The sequence below is a fragment of the Lampetra planeri genome, chromosome 21, assembly GCF_965212315.1.
Source record: "Lampetra planeri chromosome 21, kcLamPlan1.2.h2, whole genome shotgun sequence".
Taxonomy (NCBI): domain Eukaryota; kingdom Metazoa; phylum Chordata; class Hyperoartia; order Petromyzontiformes; family Petromyzontidae; genus Lampetra; species Lampetra planeri.
The window spans coordinates 3,510,883-3,533,192 of record NC_136127.1 but is presented as its reverse complement, the minus strand read 5'-3'; the positions used below and the strand labels follow the sequence as shown (position 1 = coordinate 3,533,192).

The following is a 22,310-nucleotide window of genomic DNA, read 5'->3' as shown; positions in this document are numbered from 1 at the left end:
CAAGCAGTGCACGATCCTCTTACCCGGAGATAATGTAGTTGTTCTCCCAGCGGTAGCGCATCTCCAGCACGAACTCCTGCCAAAGGTGAGCCACTCCCTTGAGGCCGCCGTGCTGGTAGTTGACGGTGCAGAGGCACAGCGCAAGTTTGTGGGTCAGGCTGTCAGCCGGCGCCGACTTGAGGCTGCGATGCAGAGTCTAGCGGGGAGATCAAGCGGAGAGATTGTGAGCGGTGCGCAGATGCATAAATACACACACACACAGAGTATAGACAAAAAACATATTCTGTGTGCAGCCACAAAGACTGTGTTTGCGAGCACCTACGAAGGCCGGGACAGCCCATGAGAGGGTGGTATGGTCACAACCATGCACGGACACCTTTGTCTCCCCAGTGCTGATATTTATACACGATAACAATCATTTAAATCAGAGTCAATCTAGGTAAGGCCCAATACCTCTTGATATAATCACCACTTGTGCTGGCCATGGCCGGGAATCAAACTAGGTTAGTTTGGATAATACCAGGTAGTTGGTCTATGTGTTGAGTAGTGAGTGATGTCATGTCACGCTCGCCTCCGGTACGGTGACGGGATGTCCCCCTGGGGTATTTAAGGGGGGACCCGTGACGTAAAGGGGGTCGTCGTAGAAGTCCGAGAAAGGTGAAGGCTGAGAGTGGGACCCAGGGTAGAGGAATCTAACACGGGACTAAGAGTGGCTCTGTTCCCGACTGACTAGGGTTGGATCATCCCTCGGCCAGTCAGGGAGAAAAACCCGGATAGTTAGGGGGGTGTTAGGGATTCCCAGTACCCTTCCCTGGGAGGGGGAGAATAGAATAGCCAGGAGTGTAGGCGGGAGCAGTAACAGTTTAGGTGTAAGCCTCCAAATAAACCTTGGTGTCAGCCCTTCTGAAGATCTGTCTCCGTGTCATACTTTGCACCACAACTTATGAATGCATACAGTAAGGTCACAGAGTACGCAGGCTCAGAGTATGCGGAGCCGCTCATACGCGACCGACCCCGATTAATACTTACACTTGTGACTCGTACTTTCGCAACACGCACGGCGTGGGAAGCAAGGAGTCAAATCGGCGCCCGCCATCACGTGAATGTGTATTTGACAACATGTAACTGTATCACTCGCGCAAGAAACGAGTCCAAAAGCTATAGTGTTCTATCTGACGTGGATGCTACGCATTAGTGAATAATTTACTATACAGTACTGTAAAATGTATATAAATGTACATTTATGTACATTTATATACATTGTACATACACTTGTATAGACGAACCCCAACTTTCACGAATTCGCGCTTACGCAGGGGTACACGGAACCTAACCCCTGGGTACTCTGAGACCTGTTTATGAAAGTGTATTCTTCAGGAGACAACGGAGAAATATCAGAGAAAAAACAGATACACACAAGTGACTACACTGCAAGGACTATTTCTACTGCACTACCATCCTACAGGCAACTTATTACCAGGCTAATTGGTATGCCGTGCACAGCAGCATATCACGTATGTTTGTGTGATCCACCAACCGCCCCCCCCTCCCCCATATCACTTACCACCATTTCATCGTCTTCAGTAACTGGAGCTGTTGTGGCTGAACTAGTAGTGGGTTTAGCATCTGGGCTTTCTGCCGACTTGTCAGCTGCATCTGGGAAAAGGTACTGCCACAGCACAAGAAAATGTGACGAGCAGCAATTAGGGAACGCATCTGTCACGTGTAATAATCTGAAGCCACGATTCACACAGTGCTAGATGAAGCCCGTGCAGTATGCGGATGTTCAAGGAGACTTGGAAATTGATTTAAAACCGACCAGAATGAGATAGGTAATTCAAATTGGGTTCAAATCCCATTGGAGGGGGGTGACTCATCTATTGATGAAATTGGTGCCAAGTATTAAAAGTTGCGTGGAATGACCACTGCTAATGCCAACAAAAATGCTTTTTAGGTATGGAAACATTTTGAGTTTGGACTTTGATACGCAAAAAATTAATGAACCTCCTGTTATCCTTACAGATTGTAAGGATAAGTGCTATAAGTGAGCACCCACTCAGTTTGGCAAGGCACACAAGGGACAGTATGGCCAGTACCATACATGCTCAGAAAACTTAAGTCTCCCTATTTGCTGTTGTTCACACACTATAGCAAGCACAGTCAATCTATCGGAAGCCCAGGATAAGTTTAGATACCACTTAGAAACCATGTAGTGCCATGCACTCAGCACTACACCACTGCATAACAGTCACCATTCCACATTAAGTGGTGGTGGTGGTGCTACCACAACGGGATTTCTGCCACACTGGGTGCAATTTAGACAGCTTTAAACAGGCTGTTGGGATGAAAAGCCAAAGATCCCCTGGAAAGCCTTCACAGACTGTTGGGGCAAGTGCTGCTAGCGAGCACTTATGAAGGCCAGAACACAAAGGGGTGGGTGGCCAGCACCATGGAGCCTTGTCTCTCCAGTGGCGATGTTCACACATCACACGGGGTACTCATTTGAGGCCGAGTCGATTTAGGGGAGGCCCCAATACCAGCTCAGATATTCATCACTGGTGTTGGCCGTGAGCGGGAATAGTACTCGGATCGCCAGGTTCGTACCGCAGCGCACTAACCACCACGCTTCCACTATACTCGCACACATGCACCCATGCGCACAAACACGCGCAAATGCGCACCAGCAGCATAGAGTTGAGCAGGGCGTTGGGGATGGGCGTCTCCGAGGCGCGAGGCCGGCGGCTGCGTATGCGCTTGCGCGCGCCCTGCACCATGCTGCTCATGGAGGAGAGCGTGGGCATGTGCACGGGAACGGGCTCCGTCAGCCTCTGCAGCGCCTGGCTGATGTCTGCTCCCTCTGGTGACGGGGGGCGTGGTGGAGTAGGCAGCAGAGACAACAAGAAAGGTGAATTAGACATCAGAATCGCCACCTGGCCGCACGCACCACTGATGTGACACCTTCAGAACAAAGGGACGTTGCGAGGGGAACTCAACAAGTGCGCATCGTGCTGTTTATAATGCGGGACATGTTTCTATTTCATCTTCATACTTTCTGTAGTGGTGGCACAGTGGTTAGTGCACTGTGCATTGATCCAGCAGTGGTTGAACAAAGTGCTGTGAATTGTAAATGTTTGTCCTTTACAACAGAGATGGTAAAATGAATAAACTGATCACCACATCTCCATGCTGGGTTGAGAAGGGACAAACAATAGTTGCTGTTCTTGCAATATTACATTATCAAAGGACGTGATGCTGCGATTACAACAACTGAATCAGCTCCAAATTAAGTTTGAACTGAATCACATTCGAAATTTCAAGCGTACATAGTAGCATTATTACAAAATGTAGCGCAGTTGGCTACGTACGGTACAAAATAAGTTCAATATACATACAATATACCCAAATAAGATTAATAATACATGTTCTCATAAGATAAAACTACATCAAATTATATAAGTGCATTGCTAAATTCAATCCAAGATGAAAGTATATATATTACAGACATATACACAGACCAAACATATATGCAGAGATGAAATGTCCATATAAACAGTAACTTTGTTTAGAAATAAATCAGCAGAATTAAGAAAATTTTTAAATGAAGAATTTAAAAACTAATATAAAAAACACATTGAGCAGCGCTTATCCCTATTGGCAGCCCTGAGTGAGTGATGCAAATGCTACAATCCTGTGATAAGGGGCCTTTTATCCAAAGCTCTATCACTGCTGACGTCCAAAGCAATACAAAACAGCATTTTGCACTGTGCACATTGTTGTGCAATCAGCTCCAACGAAGGAAACACTTCTGCTGGTATTGTAGTCGAGAGATATGTTACAAAACAATGGACAATGCTTTGCAAAACAGCTTTAACCTAATAAATACGAATGACACCACAATACCACATTCACAAAAATGTACTGGCATAATCATGGTCACAATTCACGATTGTTCACCGCTACACAATAAAATGCGAAGTTCTCATTAATTTACCAGGCGACAGCCCGTTCAGCCACAATGTAACTTTAGCATGGGAAACTTTAGTCAGCAGAGGAGATAAACGTGGCACAATTTAGCTGCTGCTAATGTTACATTTAGACTACGGGGCATCAGTGCTATTGTTACATTTTTGTGGGACATCAACAGTGGTTTCTGCTACAGCTCCCACCGTACAAAGGTGAAATTATCCACGACTGAACCATGGCTGTCAAAAAGATGCAGAGCATCGACACATTATTTGAACAGATACACTACGACTTTGTCTAAAGAAGCACACACTAGCTTACTCTTATGAAGAATGTCACAGGTTGTTTAATGTCAATATTACAGCTTCGATAAACCCCCATGAACAAAATCGGATTGCCAACAGTAGGAATCATTGGTGAAGGCAACAATTCTAGCAGGTACACAGCGCTGCCTACATATCGAGCAAAAACTAATCAAATCAGTGACACAAATTACCCGTCAAGACGCGCCAACGCAGGCTCTATGAGGAGCCGATCTGGACAGTGGAAGGACACTTGTCCACACGGTGAGCTGCTGGATTAATTGTCTCATCCAATGGCGGAGCCAGGATTTTCAGGTAGGGGTGGCAACCCCTCCAACAATGAAAAATGATAGAGTTGTTAGTAAGTAAGGACTTGTCCCTTGATTTTTATTCGAAGCGTGTGCGGCGATGGCACAGCCATCGATTGAGGGTCGAATTCGAACCGTGTGTGATCGGCATCGCGCTCGCTGAAGGTGTTGATGCCTTCAGAGAAGTCGTGGACTGTATACGCAACTGCGCACAATTCTGAGTCACTTATAACTGCTTTGCCGTTACGTATTGCCAATTAAGGAACTCAGACTATTGTCCTATCATCTCATAGAGTCCCTGGCACGTAATAATATGCTACACAGTGGCAGTGGGGGTCGCAAAATGCCGATTTATTACTAATAAACCCCAATGATCTGATCAAAATTAGGGATTTCGATCGGATCATTGGGGAGGCACGTGTCACGCCACTCCCTCCACCAGTGGTCTCATCCAGGAGCAATGTCTCAGGGCTTTCAAGCTGGGTTGCTTGACAAAAAAACAGATTAGCAGGTCGATCCTTCCCAATTTAGACTGCACAGTTCTGCAACTCTGCCTTTTTTTACAGCACAGGAGCTAATCAGAGGCTCTAAGGCAGATAACAGAATGGCCAGCAAGATAAAATTACAGTTAGAAAAGTAAAGGACAGTGTCAGTATTTTAGCATTTAACTTAAAATATATTTTACATTATTTCTTGTATTGAATGCAATGTTTGTGTTTCTCCTTGCCTCTCTGTCATCAAGACAATGAAGATAAACATATATTAGACTTTCCCGGTTAAATATTTTAATAATATGAAATAATAACACTTACAATCAAGTAGCAGGAAAGGAATCAAGCAAAAGTGGGGTAATATCCAAGGACATTTATTACAGGGTACAATAATATAACCACACGATGCACGGTAAATACATAACCTGGTAGGTTGGCGCTATAGAAGAGTATTCGGCTCACCGTCAACATGGTTTGGTTCCGAGCTGAAATCTAGAAGCGGCCAACTCAGTCCATTATGACCCTGGGGTCGTTAAATTAGGTACTACTTTATTGGAAGTCAAGTGACCATCCTGCTGGACATCTGAGCTACATAGCTCATCGGATTTCTCCAGTATGAAAAAAAGATTGTGATATGGATAAAACTGGCCAAAGGCATGGGAATTTGGAAGTTCCATCTCTGGCTCAGGTCTGCCACTGGAGATGAGCGCCGCTAAATGTTTAGCACGGAGCTGCCACTTTTGACTCTACATCGTGTTGTTGCAACCCTGGGTATTAGAAAGTCAATGGTGTCACAGTTACCTGCACTTGCCAAATGCAAGCGTCGATTGCATTTGTCTCTAAGTCCCTGTTAATTTGAAAACATAACTCAACAATTCCTAGGTGGAGATTTTGCAACATGTTTTGAATCATTATCCTACTATATATTTTATGCTGAAGTTTTTTTTTTAATCTCCGAACGAATGCTGCCTCAAAATAAGGATGAGAATTGGTTTTAATTTTAAACACGTAGGAAAAGTTAAAGATAAATAGAAAATAGCACGTGGGTCAAAAGTGCTTTGTTTTTTGTCATTATTTTACTCTAAAATCAACACAACTGTTGCTCCGAATATGAATATGGTCACTGTGATTATCCGGAACATCTGTAGGACAACTAGCCATACGTATGGTTGCAAAATAGGGGTGCAATGATACGTTTATTCACACTCATATAATGAATCGTGGGTGGAAGAGTCGTAGCTTTTCAATTTGATAAGTTATATGTCATGGGTCCACGTGACCCCTGTAGCTGACAAAAGAGGTCGCTACATTTACCGCACTGTTAAAAAAGAATCGATTCTTCAATCAAATCATGACTCTTCATCATGACAGAGGTGAATCATTAAACACCCCTACTGCTAAGGGAACAAACTGAACAATGCAATAATACCAAAATCCCTATCAAATCATCATCCCTGCTAATCTTCACGTGCACTGCAATATCTTTATCAACCTTACCTGAACTAGCATTACATGCATTATTGTGCGCGTGCTGGTGCATTCATGTGTTCATGCACATGAATACAAATACACTGTTAACGCTGTAACAACCAGGTCAGTAGTTGTTGAGGTGTAATTTATACAAGTGTTTATATATTGTGGACACCCTGGTAAATGAGATTTTCCATGTCAAGGGATTTTCCAAATGAAATACATTGATGATAAAAAATACGTTATTTTTAAGTGCTTTCCAACTAAGACTAAATTGGGATGGCACTATCTTTGGTGTACAGCCCTGAGCCACTATCTTTGGTGTACAGCCTTGAGCCAGTTGTGAAAACTTATCTGGCAACGGCGAGTCCAAGGGCGAGTCTATCCACATAACATTCAATATTGCAACCCATGGTCGCGTGGATATTTCTCTACAGGTCTTGCGGTTTTTCCCTCCACGTTTAGAAACATGCATTGAAAGTATTTGGCTGCGAAACATTTCCACGTGATAAACCCATTTGTTGAGCTATCATTCCCGACCAGATCACTTCTGAAAAAGAGCTATTTAGCTCAGTGGGCCTTACCTGGTAAACTAAAAATCTCTAATGGTTTTTCTCACATCAAGGAACCTGAATGAGTAGCACATCATGCTCAATCCAAAATTTGTGCTTTCAGAGGTAACAAAAATTGTCGTAGTTTTATGTAAATTCATTTCAACTAATGCACTCCTGCAAAATAAATTCCCTTTGGCTAATTGAGAAAAATAATAGTGCACTGTTTGGGTTGCATTTTCTTTTAACTGTGGTCATGTTGTTCTTGATCATAACGTGCATGGCAGCTGAAAAATTCAAACCACACTCACAAATACAGATAGTCTCCGAATTACGGTGGTCCGACTTACGATATTTTGATCTTACGATGGCGATAGCGATACGACAAAATTGTAAAATATTAAAAATTTCGCGCGGCAGGCAATCGCAGCAGCGAACGATACGTTCAATGCATGTACGATACGTAGCTTTAGCGATTTCATTTTAGGGTTACCACGATACGATACGATACGTTCAATGCATGTTAAAAGTTTTTTAATAGCAGATAGGATTGTTTCCTGAAAAAACTTTCTATTAAATTGCAGTTCAAATATATAGTCTACGAATTTACCTTGTTATTTTACTTTATATTTTACTGTGCAATACAGTGTTGTAATTAATAAATACATACAGTATATAGTATATACAGTACGGTAATGTAAATTGCTTTGTTTTGCTAAATTATCACCATTCTTTAAGACTCCTGGGTAGGCTAGGCCATCTTCGACTTATGATATTTTTGACTTACGATGGGGTCATCGTAACGCATCTCCATCGTAAGCAGAGGACTACCTGTAGTTGCACTGTCAATGTTATATGGCGCATCAGTTTCAACAAATACCTTTGGCTTCATCGTCGAAGACCGCCTTCCCCAGCAGCTCGTCGGTGGATTCTTTGCGATGGCACAATGAGTGGAACTCGTACAGGAAGTCCCCTGCATCAGAAAATACAAGGAGCCTCTATGAATGAACTCTGCGCTTGTGACTAACAGCCCACATCGCATGAACAAATACTCAGTGCAAAGTTGAGAGGCTCCATTAAAAGGATGACAACACAAGGACGCGGCCTGTTTTTAATTAACAGTAAGTTGGTGTAACTTGTGTAGAAGACACTTTGGTTAAATTGCCATGTTTTGATGAGCCCAACATGTATGCCAAAAACGCTATAAACGTGTAGCTTTAGGGAAGTGATCTTCTCCGGTTTATAACCATAAGTCAGCTGAATAAACGATAAACATGACATTTTTACGTCCTGAAGTTTCCTTTTTTATTCACATTTCATGGCAACATGGTTACATAGGCTCTAGGATGATTTAGACTTCTGCAGAGAAAATTATGCAAATGCGGAAAGTGTCACTTTCGCAAAATTATGTTCTTGTTAAGCAATGCAATAAAAATATATTTTTTCATTAAGAGAAATGATAGGTCAAGCCTCATATTTTGGCAAAAATAAATCACTATGGGAAAATAGCCATGGACTAATACTTTCTAAAAGGCAACGTGGGCAAATGGCCATGTTCAGATTTACTAAAAAGCAAATGAATGCAAACTGGCATATATCAACTTACCCAGTTACCACTGTAAACAAGTAACCATGCTACACGTTTACCAAACATCTTTGGAATGAAACATTTTTGGAGTTGAAGAGCTAGGTATAAAAACATAAGAATAGGAAGAATAAACAGATCACCGATGCTTTTGTTAAAGCAAAAGAAATCAAGTGGAAATGGGCAGGACACGTCAAGAAAACAATTGACGAGAGATGGTAAGACAAAATTACCTTTGGAGTGGAGACTGAGAAAAGGAAAAATAAGCAAAAAGAAGTCAAGGGACAGACAAGAACTAAGCAAAGGAATGATATAAAACGTGGGAGCCTTTGCCCAGCAGTGCGACGTTAGAGGCTGATAATGACAACAATGACAACAACAGTGGGCACTCTGGGTAAAGTACCAACTTACCCAGAAGGCACTGTGGGTTATCAGCCATTCTCACTCGCACGGACCACTGAGGGGCTTGAACTGGGTCGAGATCACTGGACAGCAAGGACACAGAGACAAGAATGTCACTGTCAATTGTAGTAGTAGTAGTGCTAAGTGAAAACAACTCAATTAAATCACGACGTTTCGGGCGCAACACAAGCGCCCTTCTTGAGGTGGGGACAACGTAGTGAAAGCACAACCGCTTAAGTGTGTCTAAGAGATGTCTGTGACGATGAATTATATAGTCGCGGGGGATGGAGGGAGGGGAGGGGCCATGGTGAGTGTGTGGGCGGGCTGTGGACTGGGAGGCAACGTTGTGAGGCATGGGGGGGGGGGCGCTGGGAGGCAACGCATGGAGTTCAAACTGAAGCTTTGTGATGCAGGCGGCGGTTGTGCTTTCGCTACGTTGTCCCCACCTGAAGAAGGATGCTTGTGGTGTGCCCGAAACGTCGTGATTTAATTTAGTTGTTTTCATCTATTTTATTTTATTTTTTACCTACGTGACTTTACCGAAAAAAACAAAGAGTATGAATCCTTGCAGTCACGAAAGCTTCAAATCTAGAAGTAGTGCTAAGCTCTGAGAACAGGCAGACACTTCTTAGTAATTTGTGGCATGAGACTTGGCTCTACAACACCAGGTTTCAGAATATTTCACAGACATGAAAATAAATATATTTATGCTGACACCACCTGCAGACTTTGATCAATTAACCAATGATGTAGAAACATTTAATTGTGCATAAATAATAAAGCGCATCCCTCTCCAAAAAAAACATTGGGGAACATTCATCTCCATTCGCGGCTCTAATTCAGCAGTCCCAATTCCACATTCCCATGACAGAAGACAGTTGATTTATAAACGAATCACTTGACTTCTCATACAGATGGATTGCGAACTGCGTTGAACAATGACAGGGATTTTAATTGACAATCTTCTCATTGACCAAAGCCCCATCCCTTGCCACAGCACCACTTGGCAACACGTAAATACTCACCTGATATTTACAAGACTATGCAATGCGTGCACGCTCTACTTACGAGTAAACGTCATTATCCACGATAATGTCTTCTGTTAGATGTGGCCAAGTGGTGGCGAGGTGCAGTTCACTGCCAAAGGAAGACCACAGGATCAATACGACACATCTGCACTTCGTAAATTAAACACTAGCTTTACTACCCCGGCTTCGCCCAGAACTTGCATTCACCACACCCGGCCGCCTTTGTCTCTCCAGTGGCAATGTTCACACACCACAGCAGTTACTCGTTTGAGGCTGAGTCGACCTAGGAGAGGCCCAGGACCAGTTGAAATAATCGTCACCGGTGGTGCCCGTGAGCGGGAATGGAACTCGGGTCGCCGGGTTCGTAACGCAGCGCGCTAACCACTACACTACAATGCGTGACGCTTCCGCATGCGTGGGTCACGTGACAGATTTGACGTCACAGCTCACTTGCCCCCCCCCCCCCCGGGAAGTACGCTAAACATTTTGAACAGACACACATAATCACAACTTTGCCTTTATATATATATATGGAGATGGAGTGGGATGATAACTCGGGGGGGGGAGTAATGGCATTATCTAAACACTGATTATTACAGTCGAGGCCAAATCTCGCTGATGCTGTGCCAGTAAACTTCTCCACGACGCATCATCGTAGTGCTGCCCAGTACTGTGTGGACCAGAAGTCATCATAATCAACATGATCTTCATCATTGTCGTAATTGTCATCTTTGTCATCACTATTAATAATCATCATCATCATCATGCCCAGTCATCAATCGTTACCATCATGAAAAAAAACACACTGTAACTGGTATTGGTCAAAAACATCCCAATGCTGAAAATGTACCTGAAAACCACTCGATTTATATTACAGATAGCAACATCGCCCCCCCCCCCCGCCAAGACTTGGTAGGAATCTGAAAAAGAGTTTTGAGTGAGGCTATCGTAGGTAAACAAGCATTACATGCTGGAACTGCCAAGAACCTGGATTCGACTGTTGGGCAGTTTAATCATGGCTAAACTAGGTCCTCAAGCAGAGTGAATTTGGTCAACAATGAATTTGCAAAATAAAAACACTCATAGAAATTACTAAAAATATGTAGGAAACTGAACATGTCGATGTTTCATTAAGTAGATAACCACCATCGAAGTGTATCTGCTTAACCGATGATGGTGCTATACTCGTACCCATTGGTGACCCTTTGCAAAGGTTAAACATTCTACATCCTCTTGTTCGAGATCAGTCTTCTTCACAGGATAACCAACACAACGGCTCTCATTTCATGGTCTGTTCCGAATTCCCCACATTGCTTTCAACAAAGGGCACTCAAAAGGCAGCTCATCGTATGTGCATTGCCACTCACCTCACAGGGTCTTCACACGCGCCGAAGGGCAACTTGCCGAGTTCAAGAGCACCAACCTCGCCACCGACCAGGGCATCAAAGTCTGCGACAAGCAAATCCGCAGCACCATACAGTTCACGGTGTTCAGAGAATGAGCTTCAACGTAAACATCATTAGGCTCTCGCTTAGAATAATTAATGTTTTGCTGATCACATAAACTCTGGGGTGGCATTTAATTCCTTTAGCTGCCATGAACCAGCAGGGGAAATTCCTCATAATCGTGATATTGTGTTGAGAGTTGTGCACAAGCAAATAGGACAAAAAAAATAACACATAGTCATCAAGTGCATTATGCTAATAGTTAATTATATTGAAATGATAAGTTGGAACGAGGAATGCATTACTGCATGAATTATGTAAAAAATATAAATCAGGAAACGTTTTAAAAAAAATGATAGTTCTTATGAAGCCTTATGGTATATAAAGCTCTTGATAAAACTCTTAACCACTCTACCTCTGGCCTCTCTATGTGCTGCGCAGAAGGGCCATTGCCTGAAATGTCGTCAATTATAGATTTTTCTTTTAAAGACAGTGTTACTGGTTGGAACCACCTGGTTCCACCAGCCCACAGGGGATTATTGTGTCCGTCCGTCCGTCCGTCGTGCATCCAAAAATGGGAGGGGTGGGGCTGGGTGGAGAGGGGAGGGTGGGGAGGGGCTGGGTGGGGAGGGGAGGGTGGGGTGGGGAGGGGCTGGGTGGAGCCCTGAGGGTGGGGAGGGGCTGGGTGGGGCTTGGTGGGGAGGGGCTGGTCACCCCGTGGTGCCCTTATAAAACTCAACGTTTAACCTACTCACGCCCGGTTGTGCCCGCCCTCAGTCAGCCATATTTGCGGAATACACCACGCCGCCGTTGACCCTGGCCATTGACCGAGCAACCCAACGTTCCTACCAGCTCCCTCCGCAGGAATGTGTTATTGATGAATGTGTTGAGTTTCATAATTATCAAGGTAGAATCCAGTCTCCCCACAGGATGACCACTGTTATTTTTCCACTAAATGGTACTCGTTTCATCAACCACAGAGAGATTATGGGCCGAGTTGACGTCTAAGGCTGGAGATCGCAATCTTATAATATTGACTCCATCACTTTGTCACAGCGCTACCGAAAATGTGGCATGTATAATTGCATAAAATGCCACGTTAAAATAATGCTTAAACTTTACAATGAAACGGTAGAACCAATTCACAGTGAGTCACTATGTATCGTCGTGATCGTTATAATCACTCCTAAAAAACCTTAGCTCTGTAAGTTAATATAATATCTCATTTGCACAGCACATTTCAATAACAACCTTCAGGTCATACATTAACCAAAATACCATGACAAATGCAGCCTAAATTACATATTGAGAAAAAGTAATATTCTAGTGGTTCTACTAAAAAAAAACATCAAACGATACGAAAATGTAAATGTGTCCTTCGGTTCAAAAACATGAGGAACTACGCCAATTGAACCCACAACTCAAGAGTATAGTGGCTCAGGAGGTCCCATGATGGCTCAGTAGTGTCCACAGCTCGGCCATCTGGCCATCCCATAATCATGACGAGACAGTTGGTGAGAATGATGATGATAGTAATGATGTAATAGGGTTAGAAGAGCATACCTGGAGGTGGCTGGGGCCATGAGTACTGCTGGCAGTCCTGCAGCACATAGGTGAAGCGAATGCTGACACTCACAGGAGGTATGTGGGACAATGGGCAGGCCTGCAATCAGACACAACCAACATGAACCTTAGTGCCCATGTAAAAATAATACATGTTAAACAATGAACTTGGCCAAGAAAAAAAATTGAACAGCCAAATTCAGCAAATCATAGCATCGCTTACCACCAGTGTGTCAGATTTGTCACAGACTTACAATTAAAATTAATAAAAGTAAAATAAAATAAAAATCACGACGTTTCGGCGGCAACACAAGCTTCCGTCTTCAGGTGGAACCGTCACAGCACGATAGCTGTATCAAGTACTTACTTGATACAGCTATCGTGCTCACTTGATACAGCTGTCGTGCTGTGACGGTTCCACCTGAAGACGGAAGCTTGTGTTGCCTCCGAAACGTCGTGATTTATTTATTTTATTTTTTAAATTTAAATTTGAATTTTTTACCTACGTGACTTTACCGAAAACCTTAGAATATGAATCCTTGCAGTCACGAAAGCTTCAAATCTAGAATTACAGACTTACAATTTTAGACTTGAAGACGTCCAGCAGGCCCGAGAGGTGGTTGTAGTGATTGGGCGCCTTGCGCAGGTGAACCATTTCAAAGTCCGTACGTACGCCGGGACCCTCGCACAGGCCAGAGAACATGCGGCGCCACTTCTGCTGGATCTGCACGAATACTGGCACCTGACTGCAACAAAAACAAAGATCCCCCTTATAGCCTTTAACAGACCGTTGGGACAAGTGCTGTTAGCGAGCGTCCATGAACGCCGGCAAGGCACACGAGGGCGTGGTTGGTCAACACCACGCCCGACAGCCTTTGTCTCCCAAGTGCTGATGTTTAAGGTTGAGTCAACCTAGAGGAAGTCCAGGACCAGTTCAGATATATTTTACTGTTATTGGTCGAATCAAACATGGGTTGCCGGGTTCGTAGCGCAGTGCCCTAACCATTGCATTACCACTTCCCAAATGGATGCAACACAAATTGTGGATGCAACACACGCACACACGCATATACAGAGACAAGAATGTTTAGCGACGAGTGCACACAGCTTGGCACATACATAATCAAAATCAATAAATAGTAACAAAAAAACTACGAATATCACAGGAAGCAATCACTATTGTTTGGAATTGATGTTCCTGCTGCTGCTGTTGTTGTCGCTTTTGTGATTGATTATGTTAAAGATAATGCTATAGCTGGTTAAGCTCATAGTGATGCTACTGGTGGCGTGATGATGGTTATGTTACTAGACGTAATGCTAATGGAACTAATTATGTTGATGATTAAGTTGATAATGAAGATTGTTACTGCTACTGCTAACAACAATGTAATGCTAATGGAACTAATTATGTTGATGATTAAGTTGATAATGAAGATTGTTACTGCTACTGCTAACAACAATGTGCGAATAATAATGCCCCGAATGGTAACAGTAATGTTGTTCATGTTGCTGCTGGTGATAATGTTCATAAAATGCCAGGTGGCCCTAAGTATCTTCATGCTGGACCACCTACCAGCCCGTGTTGCCCAAGGCGATGCTCACAGAGCTCAGGAGCAGATTGCACTTGGATTCTGTGATCACAGCTTCAGAGGCAGCCGAGGGAGCAATGATGACAAAATTTCTCAGGCCATTCCTGCGGAAAATGGTAAACACACACAGACAGACGTGTGAAGCAATGGTAACCAGGCAGACGTAAGGGCTGGGTAGATAATGGGACGAATGCCTGTGTTAGTGCAAGGAGTAATTTTTTTTAAAACTTGGCTCAAAGAAAAAATGCTCAGCAGTTTAAAGACAATTTTAACAAAACAAATAGACAGGAAATGGTGTTCAGTGTAGACTAAAGTGGAAGGAATTGAATCGGAAATACATAAAAGTTATTTGCGACTCAAGCAACAGCGGCAGGAGAAAATAATGGAAGATACATCATGAGTTTGTTTTGTTTGTATTTCTACACAATACGAATCCAAATTGCACTGCAATGCATTGTATGCTGCAGAAGTAAAGTGACATGGGCTTGCATGCGTAAGCTGTGCTCGAGGCCTTACCAGCGCACGAGGCAGTGAGCTCTGGGAGAAAAGTCATTGTCCATGGACACCAGGTCCTGCATGGCTTCGGGAAGAGCATCTGCCACAATTTCCACAACACAAGGTTTTTTAAATTTACGGAACTTAACGACAAAAGAGCTGAATCTACAGTGAAACTAATCGCTATCAGCAATATATATATATATCTGGGAGTGGTAAGGTGGTTAACATTTCACTTTTACAAACTTTAAATTGTAATCATGCGGAAAGGCAGTGGTGGATACCAAGTTCCAAAATTTTGCAGTGCAGGGTAATTGCATCATTTAAAAGGGTATCTTGCTCTACCTAGGGTGAGGCTGTACTCCGTTCCTTTATCAGTCAAGAGCCAGTGGTGATAACTCTATAATCCTACGTCCGGTGGCAATCTATTCATAAGGCTTCTGACCACTGGCTTGTTGCAATTTTTCTCTAAGTTTATCAACACCAGAAGCACAACGGGAATTTGAACTCATTACAAATGTGTCAAACATCTTGCCACCAACATCACCCAGCTGGATATGTGTGCACAATGCACTAGAAACACATACCCATCCTGTATTAATTCACTAATTCATATCCCCAATGATTCAAGGTGTGGCAGCATCAACAGCATTTCCCACGATTGAACTCTTGACCCTTTTGACCACGATCTAAGTGTGTAAAGGGGCGCTCTAACACCAGGGCACGTTGTACCATCATCCTCGGCAGCCTCGGCCCTGCCCTCCTTGCCGTCGACGCTTTCCTGCTTCAGGTAGTGGTGGATCACCGAGAAGCGGAAGTTCGCGAACATCACCTCCTCCGTCTCCTCCTCCCATGTGCCCGTCGTGTACTCCCCCTCGTGGAAATCACAAATTTCACATTTCACTGAGTTTACTGATGGAGGTACGATAGGCCCAGTAACTATAACTGACGTGATAATTCTTATTAAGAACTAAATAACAATTGTTCACGTATTCCGCTAAAGGGGTCTCCTCTAGTTCTGTAACAGCATTCTCTCTTTGGTAAGGTAGACGTGAGTTTCTTTAATATATATATTTTTAATATATATAGTTGCAGGTCATTTTCTTACTTGTCAATTTGAGCTACAACACAAAGCACACAATGCCCTACCCTTGCAAATAATGTCACTTTTAACATCACATAATGACAAATCCTTGATATATGGACACTTATAAAAGGTCACAGGTTGCAAAACACTGTACACCACAACAACATTGTATTGTCAAGTCCTGCCGAAGCCAAGACTTTAAACAATGGGATTTTACGGAAAGAGGTAGCTTAAACAACCTTAGAGGTCAGTGTCAACCATGGAAGACTTGAATCTGGTGAAACAATGGGTCTATTGTCTGATGCATTAAGTCAAATTCGACTCAATGTAGTGTCATCAATGCTTAGCATTGCCTCGCTAAATATGTCTGAACAATTTTTACAATCAATGAAAGATGTGCATGCTACTTTGTGGCAAATCAACAGCAATTGTATAGTAATATATTATCCACCATTGGCTGAGGACTGCCAATAGGGAAAGATAAGCATTGCTCGTTTGATATAAAGTATCGGATCGGAAGAATAAAGGCATAAAGATTATTAAAGTATGAACCAACGCCGCTTCACCGAGATGCGGATGGAACATATGGGACAGAGAACAAACGAGAAATTGGAGAGATCTTGACTGTTACGAAAAGTACATAAACTTGGACATAATACATTGCTACAAGGATGATGGCCGATGGACGAGAATGGAGACGGAATTGCAACCAAAGAAGAGAACACAGCTGAGACGATGACCACCACAGAGCTGGGACGATGAGATCAGCTCATGCACGGGAGTGCGATGGATTGTGGCATCGCGGGACAAAGAGAGATGGTGACGACGTGGGGAGGCCTTCATCCAGCAGTGGATGACTTATAATGATGATTATGATTTAAATATGTGATTAAGAAAAATATTCAAATGCTGCCAGATGTATAAGCATATCATACAAGGTATTTACTTTGCGAACCGGTACAGACGGAGTGGTTCCAATCAGCTTCCAGTCGTTCATAACCTCCTCCACGCGGGAGATAAACCTGCATAATACAAAAACATCCGGAGTAAAGGAACAATTACATTTCATATATTGAAGAATAAATATGCATCGCTCATGCAATCAGCATTTATCCAATCAGATGGCACTGTGGTTAAAGTGCGAATTCACCATTTGGGAAGGTTAAAAGGTCACATCCTATTCAGAACAACCAATTTGGGAGAAGTCAACAGTGGTTATCCTGTGAAGAGCCCGGCTCAGCGCAGGGCTGCAAATGGACATGAGTGCTGTCCCTTTGACAGGAGAGACATCCTCAACTATGTTCATTAGCATTCAGAAATAAAATGAATTTTTCATTAATTTTGAAAGCTCATGAAGGAAGATGTAGTGGCAACACATTAACTTGTCTACAAAGGACATCAGTCGAAAGGTTTACAAGATTACAACCTCCAGCTTCAGCTATTGAGCTGTGCAGACAAATTAGACTCGTCCGTGTCTCAGCAAAAAAAAAAAAAGCTCCTCGAGAAAGCTTTGGGAATCTTAAATGTAAAAATGTAAATGAATTGATGATACTGGGATAGAGCGATGGAGCAGTGGTTAGCACCACATGGTGATTGTAATCTAAACCAGCCTACCCACCCTCCCTTCACCAACCTGAGCTCAACAGTGTGGTGAAGCATGGTCAACAAGGTGTGGGAAGACTTTCATCCAGCAGTAGATATACAAAGGACATTTTTTTTTATATTACAGCAGTTATTGTGTGGTCATTCATGACAAGACAACGTTCAATCCGTAGAAATGCATCCATCCACCTATGAGTGGAGATAAATTCAGTATTTCAATATATATAAAAGGGAAATTTGTGAATGTGTGTCTGTTCGAAATGTTTAGCATACTTCCCAAAATGCAACAAACTTGAAATTTGGCATGTGGGTACCTTCCAGACTGTACACAATGCAAAAAGTATAAAAAAAACTGTTGTATTTTGGGGGGGGGGGGGGGCGCAATAATGTATATATTTTGCACGGCAAGTGAGCGGGGACGTCACATCTGTGATGTCACCCGCATGCGGCAGCATCACGCAGTGTGCCTGCTGACGTCATGCATCCCCCCCTCCAACCCTCCACGTAGGCCGTGTATTAATCCAAGACAAGAATCCAAGTCTCGGGCGAAGCCGGGTAGTAAAGCTAGTCTGTTATAAAAATGGCAAGCGAATTTAAATAGTTAAAATTCCCTATAATTAGCTCCATGTGTACCTATGATGTATCTAATTAAATGAATAACCCTTTAAAAAAAAGTTCCAGTGAACCACACTAGTTTGCTGAATTATTAATCTTAACAGGAATGCTTAGTCTCTTCACAATCTCAATATGTGATTTAATTCAGTGTTGTAATATTGTATATCTATTCCCAGATGTTTCTTCCAAAGAGATACTCGACTGTATACGTTGCTAACAGACCAATCAATTTATGATTACACATTATATATACATTCGCATACGGTAAGTAGACTAGAAATTGACAATATCGGTTCACATTATTACTAAAGTAAATACACCAGCAGTATAAATACATTTCCAACAGCGAGAACCATAATATGTCAATCCACAGCCTTTCGTCAACGCTAAAACTAAACTGGTTTTCTTTTACCAGGTAACAAGCTGCTGGAACGATAGCGGCCCAACACTGTGTTGGTCATACGTGTAGTTGACCATACTTCACCATGCTACTTCGTGTGGATTAGTAAAGTGGGGGCCCCGCGACATCAGTTCAGATGTCATCACTCGCCAATGATTTTAGCTGTGGTCAGGAATTGAACTTGTATAGCAGGGTCTCTAGCACAATGCCCTCCACCGCCAACAATGACAAGACAAACACAATCCAAACACTGCACCGTACCTTTCCCATTCTGATGCAGTGGTGAAGTCTGTGATCTCAAACACCTCCGACTCGGGCTGTAGCATGACAAACAACAGAAATAAATGTGCACATTAAGTAGTGTCATCGAAATATAGTGCAAACGTTTTCAAACTAAACAACTTTGATAGTGACAGTGGATGAAGTTGACAACCGTTTAAAAAAATCATAGTTTAAGTGAGGATCACAACAGGATTGAACATGTTGTTGTTACAAGGTAGGGGCCATCTGTGCACACATTTGCCTCCTCTTGACCACACTGAACTCTGTCAGTCGAGTGCGAATACCAGATGCTCAAATTCCTAAGTGCACGGTTAAACATTTCGGATGTCAATATGTCCGAGTCATACAGGCAGTCTAAGACAATCTAAGCATTATTAAGATTCAATAACTACAAAAGTTTGACTGTTGAAAGGACCATAGGGAACATTACGATTTCGTGTGAATACCTGAGACTCAAAGTCAAATAAGATAACACGAAGAACCCTCGGGTTGAATATCAATTTGATGTATACTGAGGTCATAAAATAACAAAGCTGCCATACTTCACTGATTAGCATGGTTGACTAAGTACGGTGCGCAAGAAGTTCTACATACATATAATTGTTAGTTGGTTATTACTGAACATGTACATTTCATTTTAATGCATTATGTATATGTTAGCGTCACAAATCAATTTGATGTGGAAGCCTTGAGCCGGCAGTGTAAAACTGCTAACGAGTACCAGAGAAGGAGACTTGGGCTGGTGTACGTGTCTCTCACCCATCCTCACACACCAAGAACACCAATGTAATACAGATAGTCCCCGAGTTACGATGGTCCGACTTACGATATTTAGATCTTACGATAGTGATAGCGATAAGACAAAATGCATATTAAAAGTGGGATTGTTTCCTGAAAAAACTTTCTATTAAATTGCAGTTCATATAGGTAGGCTAAGAATATACCTTGTTTTTTTACTTTACATTTTACTGTAAAATACAGTATTGTAATTAATAAATACATATAGTCTATAGTTTATACAGTACGTACTGTAAATGGCTCTGTTTTGCTAAATTATCACTTTTCTTTAAGACTCCTGGGTAGGCTAGGCCATCATCGACTTACGATATTTTTGACTTACGATGGGGTCGTCGTAACGCATCTCCATCGTAAGTAGAGGACTACCTGTACACACGTCTTCAAATGGGATGGCGCTCATCCCCCAATGGCTTAGCTTGACACAGGGGTGAGAATTCCACATTCCCCTGCTGGGGCCAGTTCAACCATAGAAAAACAACTAGTTGACTATCCGCAAGGCTGTACTCATATTGATGCAATAACGCAGGAACTGTAATAATACTGGTAGGAACCTCCTGGTTACACCAGCCCACAGGGGATTATTGTGTCCATCGTGCAGGGAGGGGCTGGGTGGGGAGGGAGGGGCTGGGTGGGGGGTGGGAGGGGTGAGACTGGGTGGGGAGAGGCTGGTCACCCCGTGGTGCCCTTATAAAACTCAACGTTTAACCTACTCACGCCGGCTTGTGCCCGCCCTCACAGTCGGGCATATTTGCGGAATACACCACGCCGCCGTTGACCCTGGCCATTGACCGAGCAACCCAACGTTCCTACCAGCAATCATCATCCGTATACATACCAATTAATGTACCACGGTAATATAATAAGAGTAACAGTTAAACATTTGCATAGAATGCCATTGGGACAGCAATAATGCAAGACTAATAATCATAATACAGTATTGTACCCTATTTTATACACGGTATGGTAGAGGCGGTGTGATGGTTGGTGAATGCACTGCGCTACGAAGCCGGCGACCTCGGTTCGATTCCCAGCTTCAGCCAACGTCAGTGGCGAGTGACATCTGAACTAACACGTGGGATGGACTTTTTATTTATTTTTTCCAATAATGTCCAATAGTGTATTGTATTACATTGCTCTGTTTTTACATTTTTTACATTTTCTTGTTTCATTGTATGTAATGGCAGAGATTAGAGATTAATAAAGTACAACCATAACCACAATCATATAAACAGAAATCTATTTTAGAGCAATATATTGGGGGGACATTTTGAGCATATTTTAATATTGGGGGGGATTTGTGCCCCCCGCAATATTTATTATAATAACGACCTTGCAGTGAACCCTCTATAACCGGCACGGCGTGGAGAGGGCCTTCAATTATTAGTGGATTGACAAGAGGCTGTATATATCCATAATTGTAATTATTAGCACCATGTCAAGGTGTCTCTCTGCTCAAACAAGGGCAGGGGGGTGGGGGTGAGTGGCCAAAGTCCATTGGCCGCACTGCTTTCGTATGGATTCATAGCAGCAAATTAAAGATGTAACTTGAGATTTGATATCCACTCAATTGCCTGTTCAGAGTGGCTATCTCCTCCTTTAAAAGGGGTCAAGAAATCAGCTTGTTTACAATGTGGGTCCCATCGTTCGGGGAGCGGTGCCGAATCTTTGATGCTATTGGCCGCACCGAGCTAGGACTGTAGCGGGAAAATCCACATTTCCATGGCGAGGCCAGGCCATCCGGCCACTGCCGGATGACAGCCCCCACCCCCCTCGTCTCACCCCACGCCGTTTGCGGGGGCTATTTGACCATACTTCACCACGCTGGTCCATGAGGCTTGGTGAAGGATAGTCACAAGTGACAGGCGGATTTTGCTGCACTGCCCACTGAACGGTCACGTAATATCCGCGATAATAGCACAAACAATATGATTGTAAGGGTAACGTATGTAGCGTAATAAATAGCACTGTGATATAAAACAAAACAACGCAGTAACAACTACAAGTGTCATGTCACACATGTCGGAAACATGTTTACATTATACTTCCATCGGCACGCCAATGATACCCGTACCAAAAGCATTATCCTTGAACCTGACGTGAAATAATGTGACAGCCGGTCATCCATACTCGCAGGCCAAATCACAACACGCAGCTTAGACATTAGCTACAACAAATTATGTTGTTGTTGTTGTCAACGATTGGTGTTAGTCGACGGACTGGTGTTTGAACGCGTATTTATCTACCTCGCTGTCAGCGGCCATGGCTCCGGGCTGCGATGGTGAATCGGCGGAGAAGCCGCGGGGATGAGGCGACCACGAAGGCGGCGGTCTCACG

General features: G+C 43.1%; 1 protein-coding gene across 2 annotated transcripts in view; it reads right to left on the bottom strand.

The window, feature by feature from the left end:
• Positions 1-22,310, bottom strand: part of RAB3GAP1 (RAB3 GTPase activating protein catalytic subunit 1) — a 49,042-nt gene extending 26,732 nt beyond the window's left edge. For both annotated transcript variants that reach the window (XR_013586513.1, XM_078603751.1), the window contains exons 1-15: positions 22,220-22,310; positions 19,158-19,213; positions 17,226-17,301; positions 15,925-16,066; positions 15,214-15,292; positions 14,682-14,801; positions 13,689-13,854; positions 13,109-13,208; positions 11,468-11,549; positions 10,141-10,209; positions 9,082-9,155; positions 7,966-8,058; positions 2,682-2,857; positions 1,565-1,669; positions 24-196 (exon numbers count right to left, since the gene is read on the bottom strand). Coding sequence is in view for 1 of the 2 variants with exons in the window: in XM_078603751.1 (XP_078459877.1) it covers positions 24-196; positions 1,565-1,669; positions 2,682-2,857; positions 7,966-8,058; positions 9,082-9,155; positions 10,141-10,209; positions 11,468-11,549; positions 13,109-13,208; positions 13,689-13,854; positions 14,682-14,801; positions 15,214-15,292; positions 15,925-16,066; positions 17,226-17,301; positions 19,158-19,213; positions 22,220-22,237 (1,529 nt within the window). In the remaining variant the exon portion in view is untranslated. The remainder of the gene's footprint in view (positions 1-23; positions 197-1,564; positions 1,670-2,681; positions 2,858-7,965; positions 8,059-9,081; positions 9,156-10,140; positions 10,210-11,467; positions 11,550-13,108; positions 13,209-13,688; positions 13,855-14,681; positions 14,802-15,213; positions 15,293-15,924; positions 16,067-17,225; positions 17,302-19,157; positions 19,214-22,219) is intronic.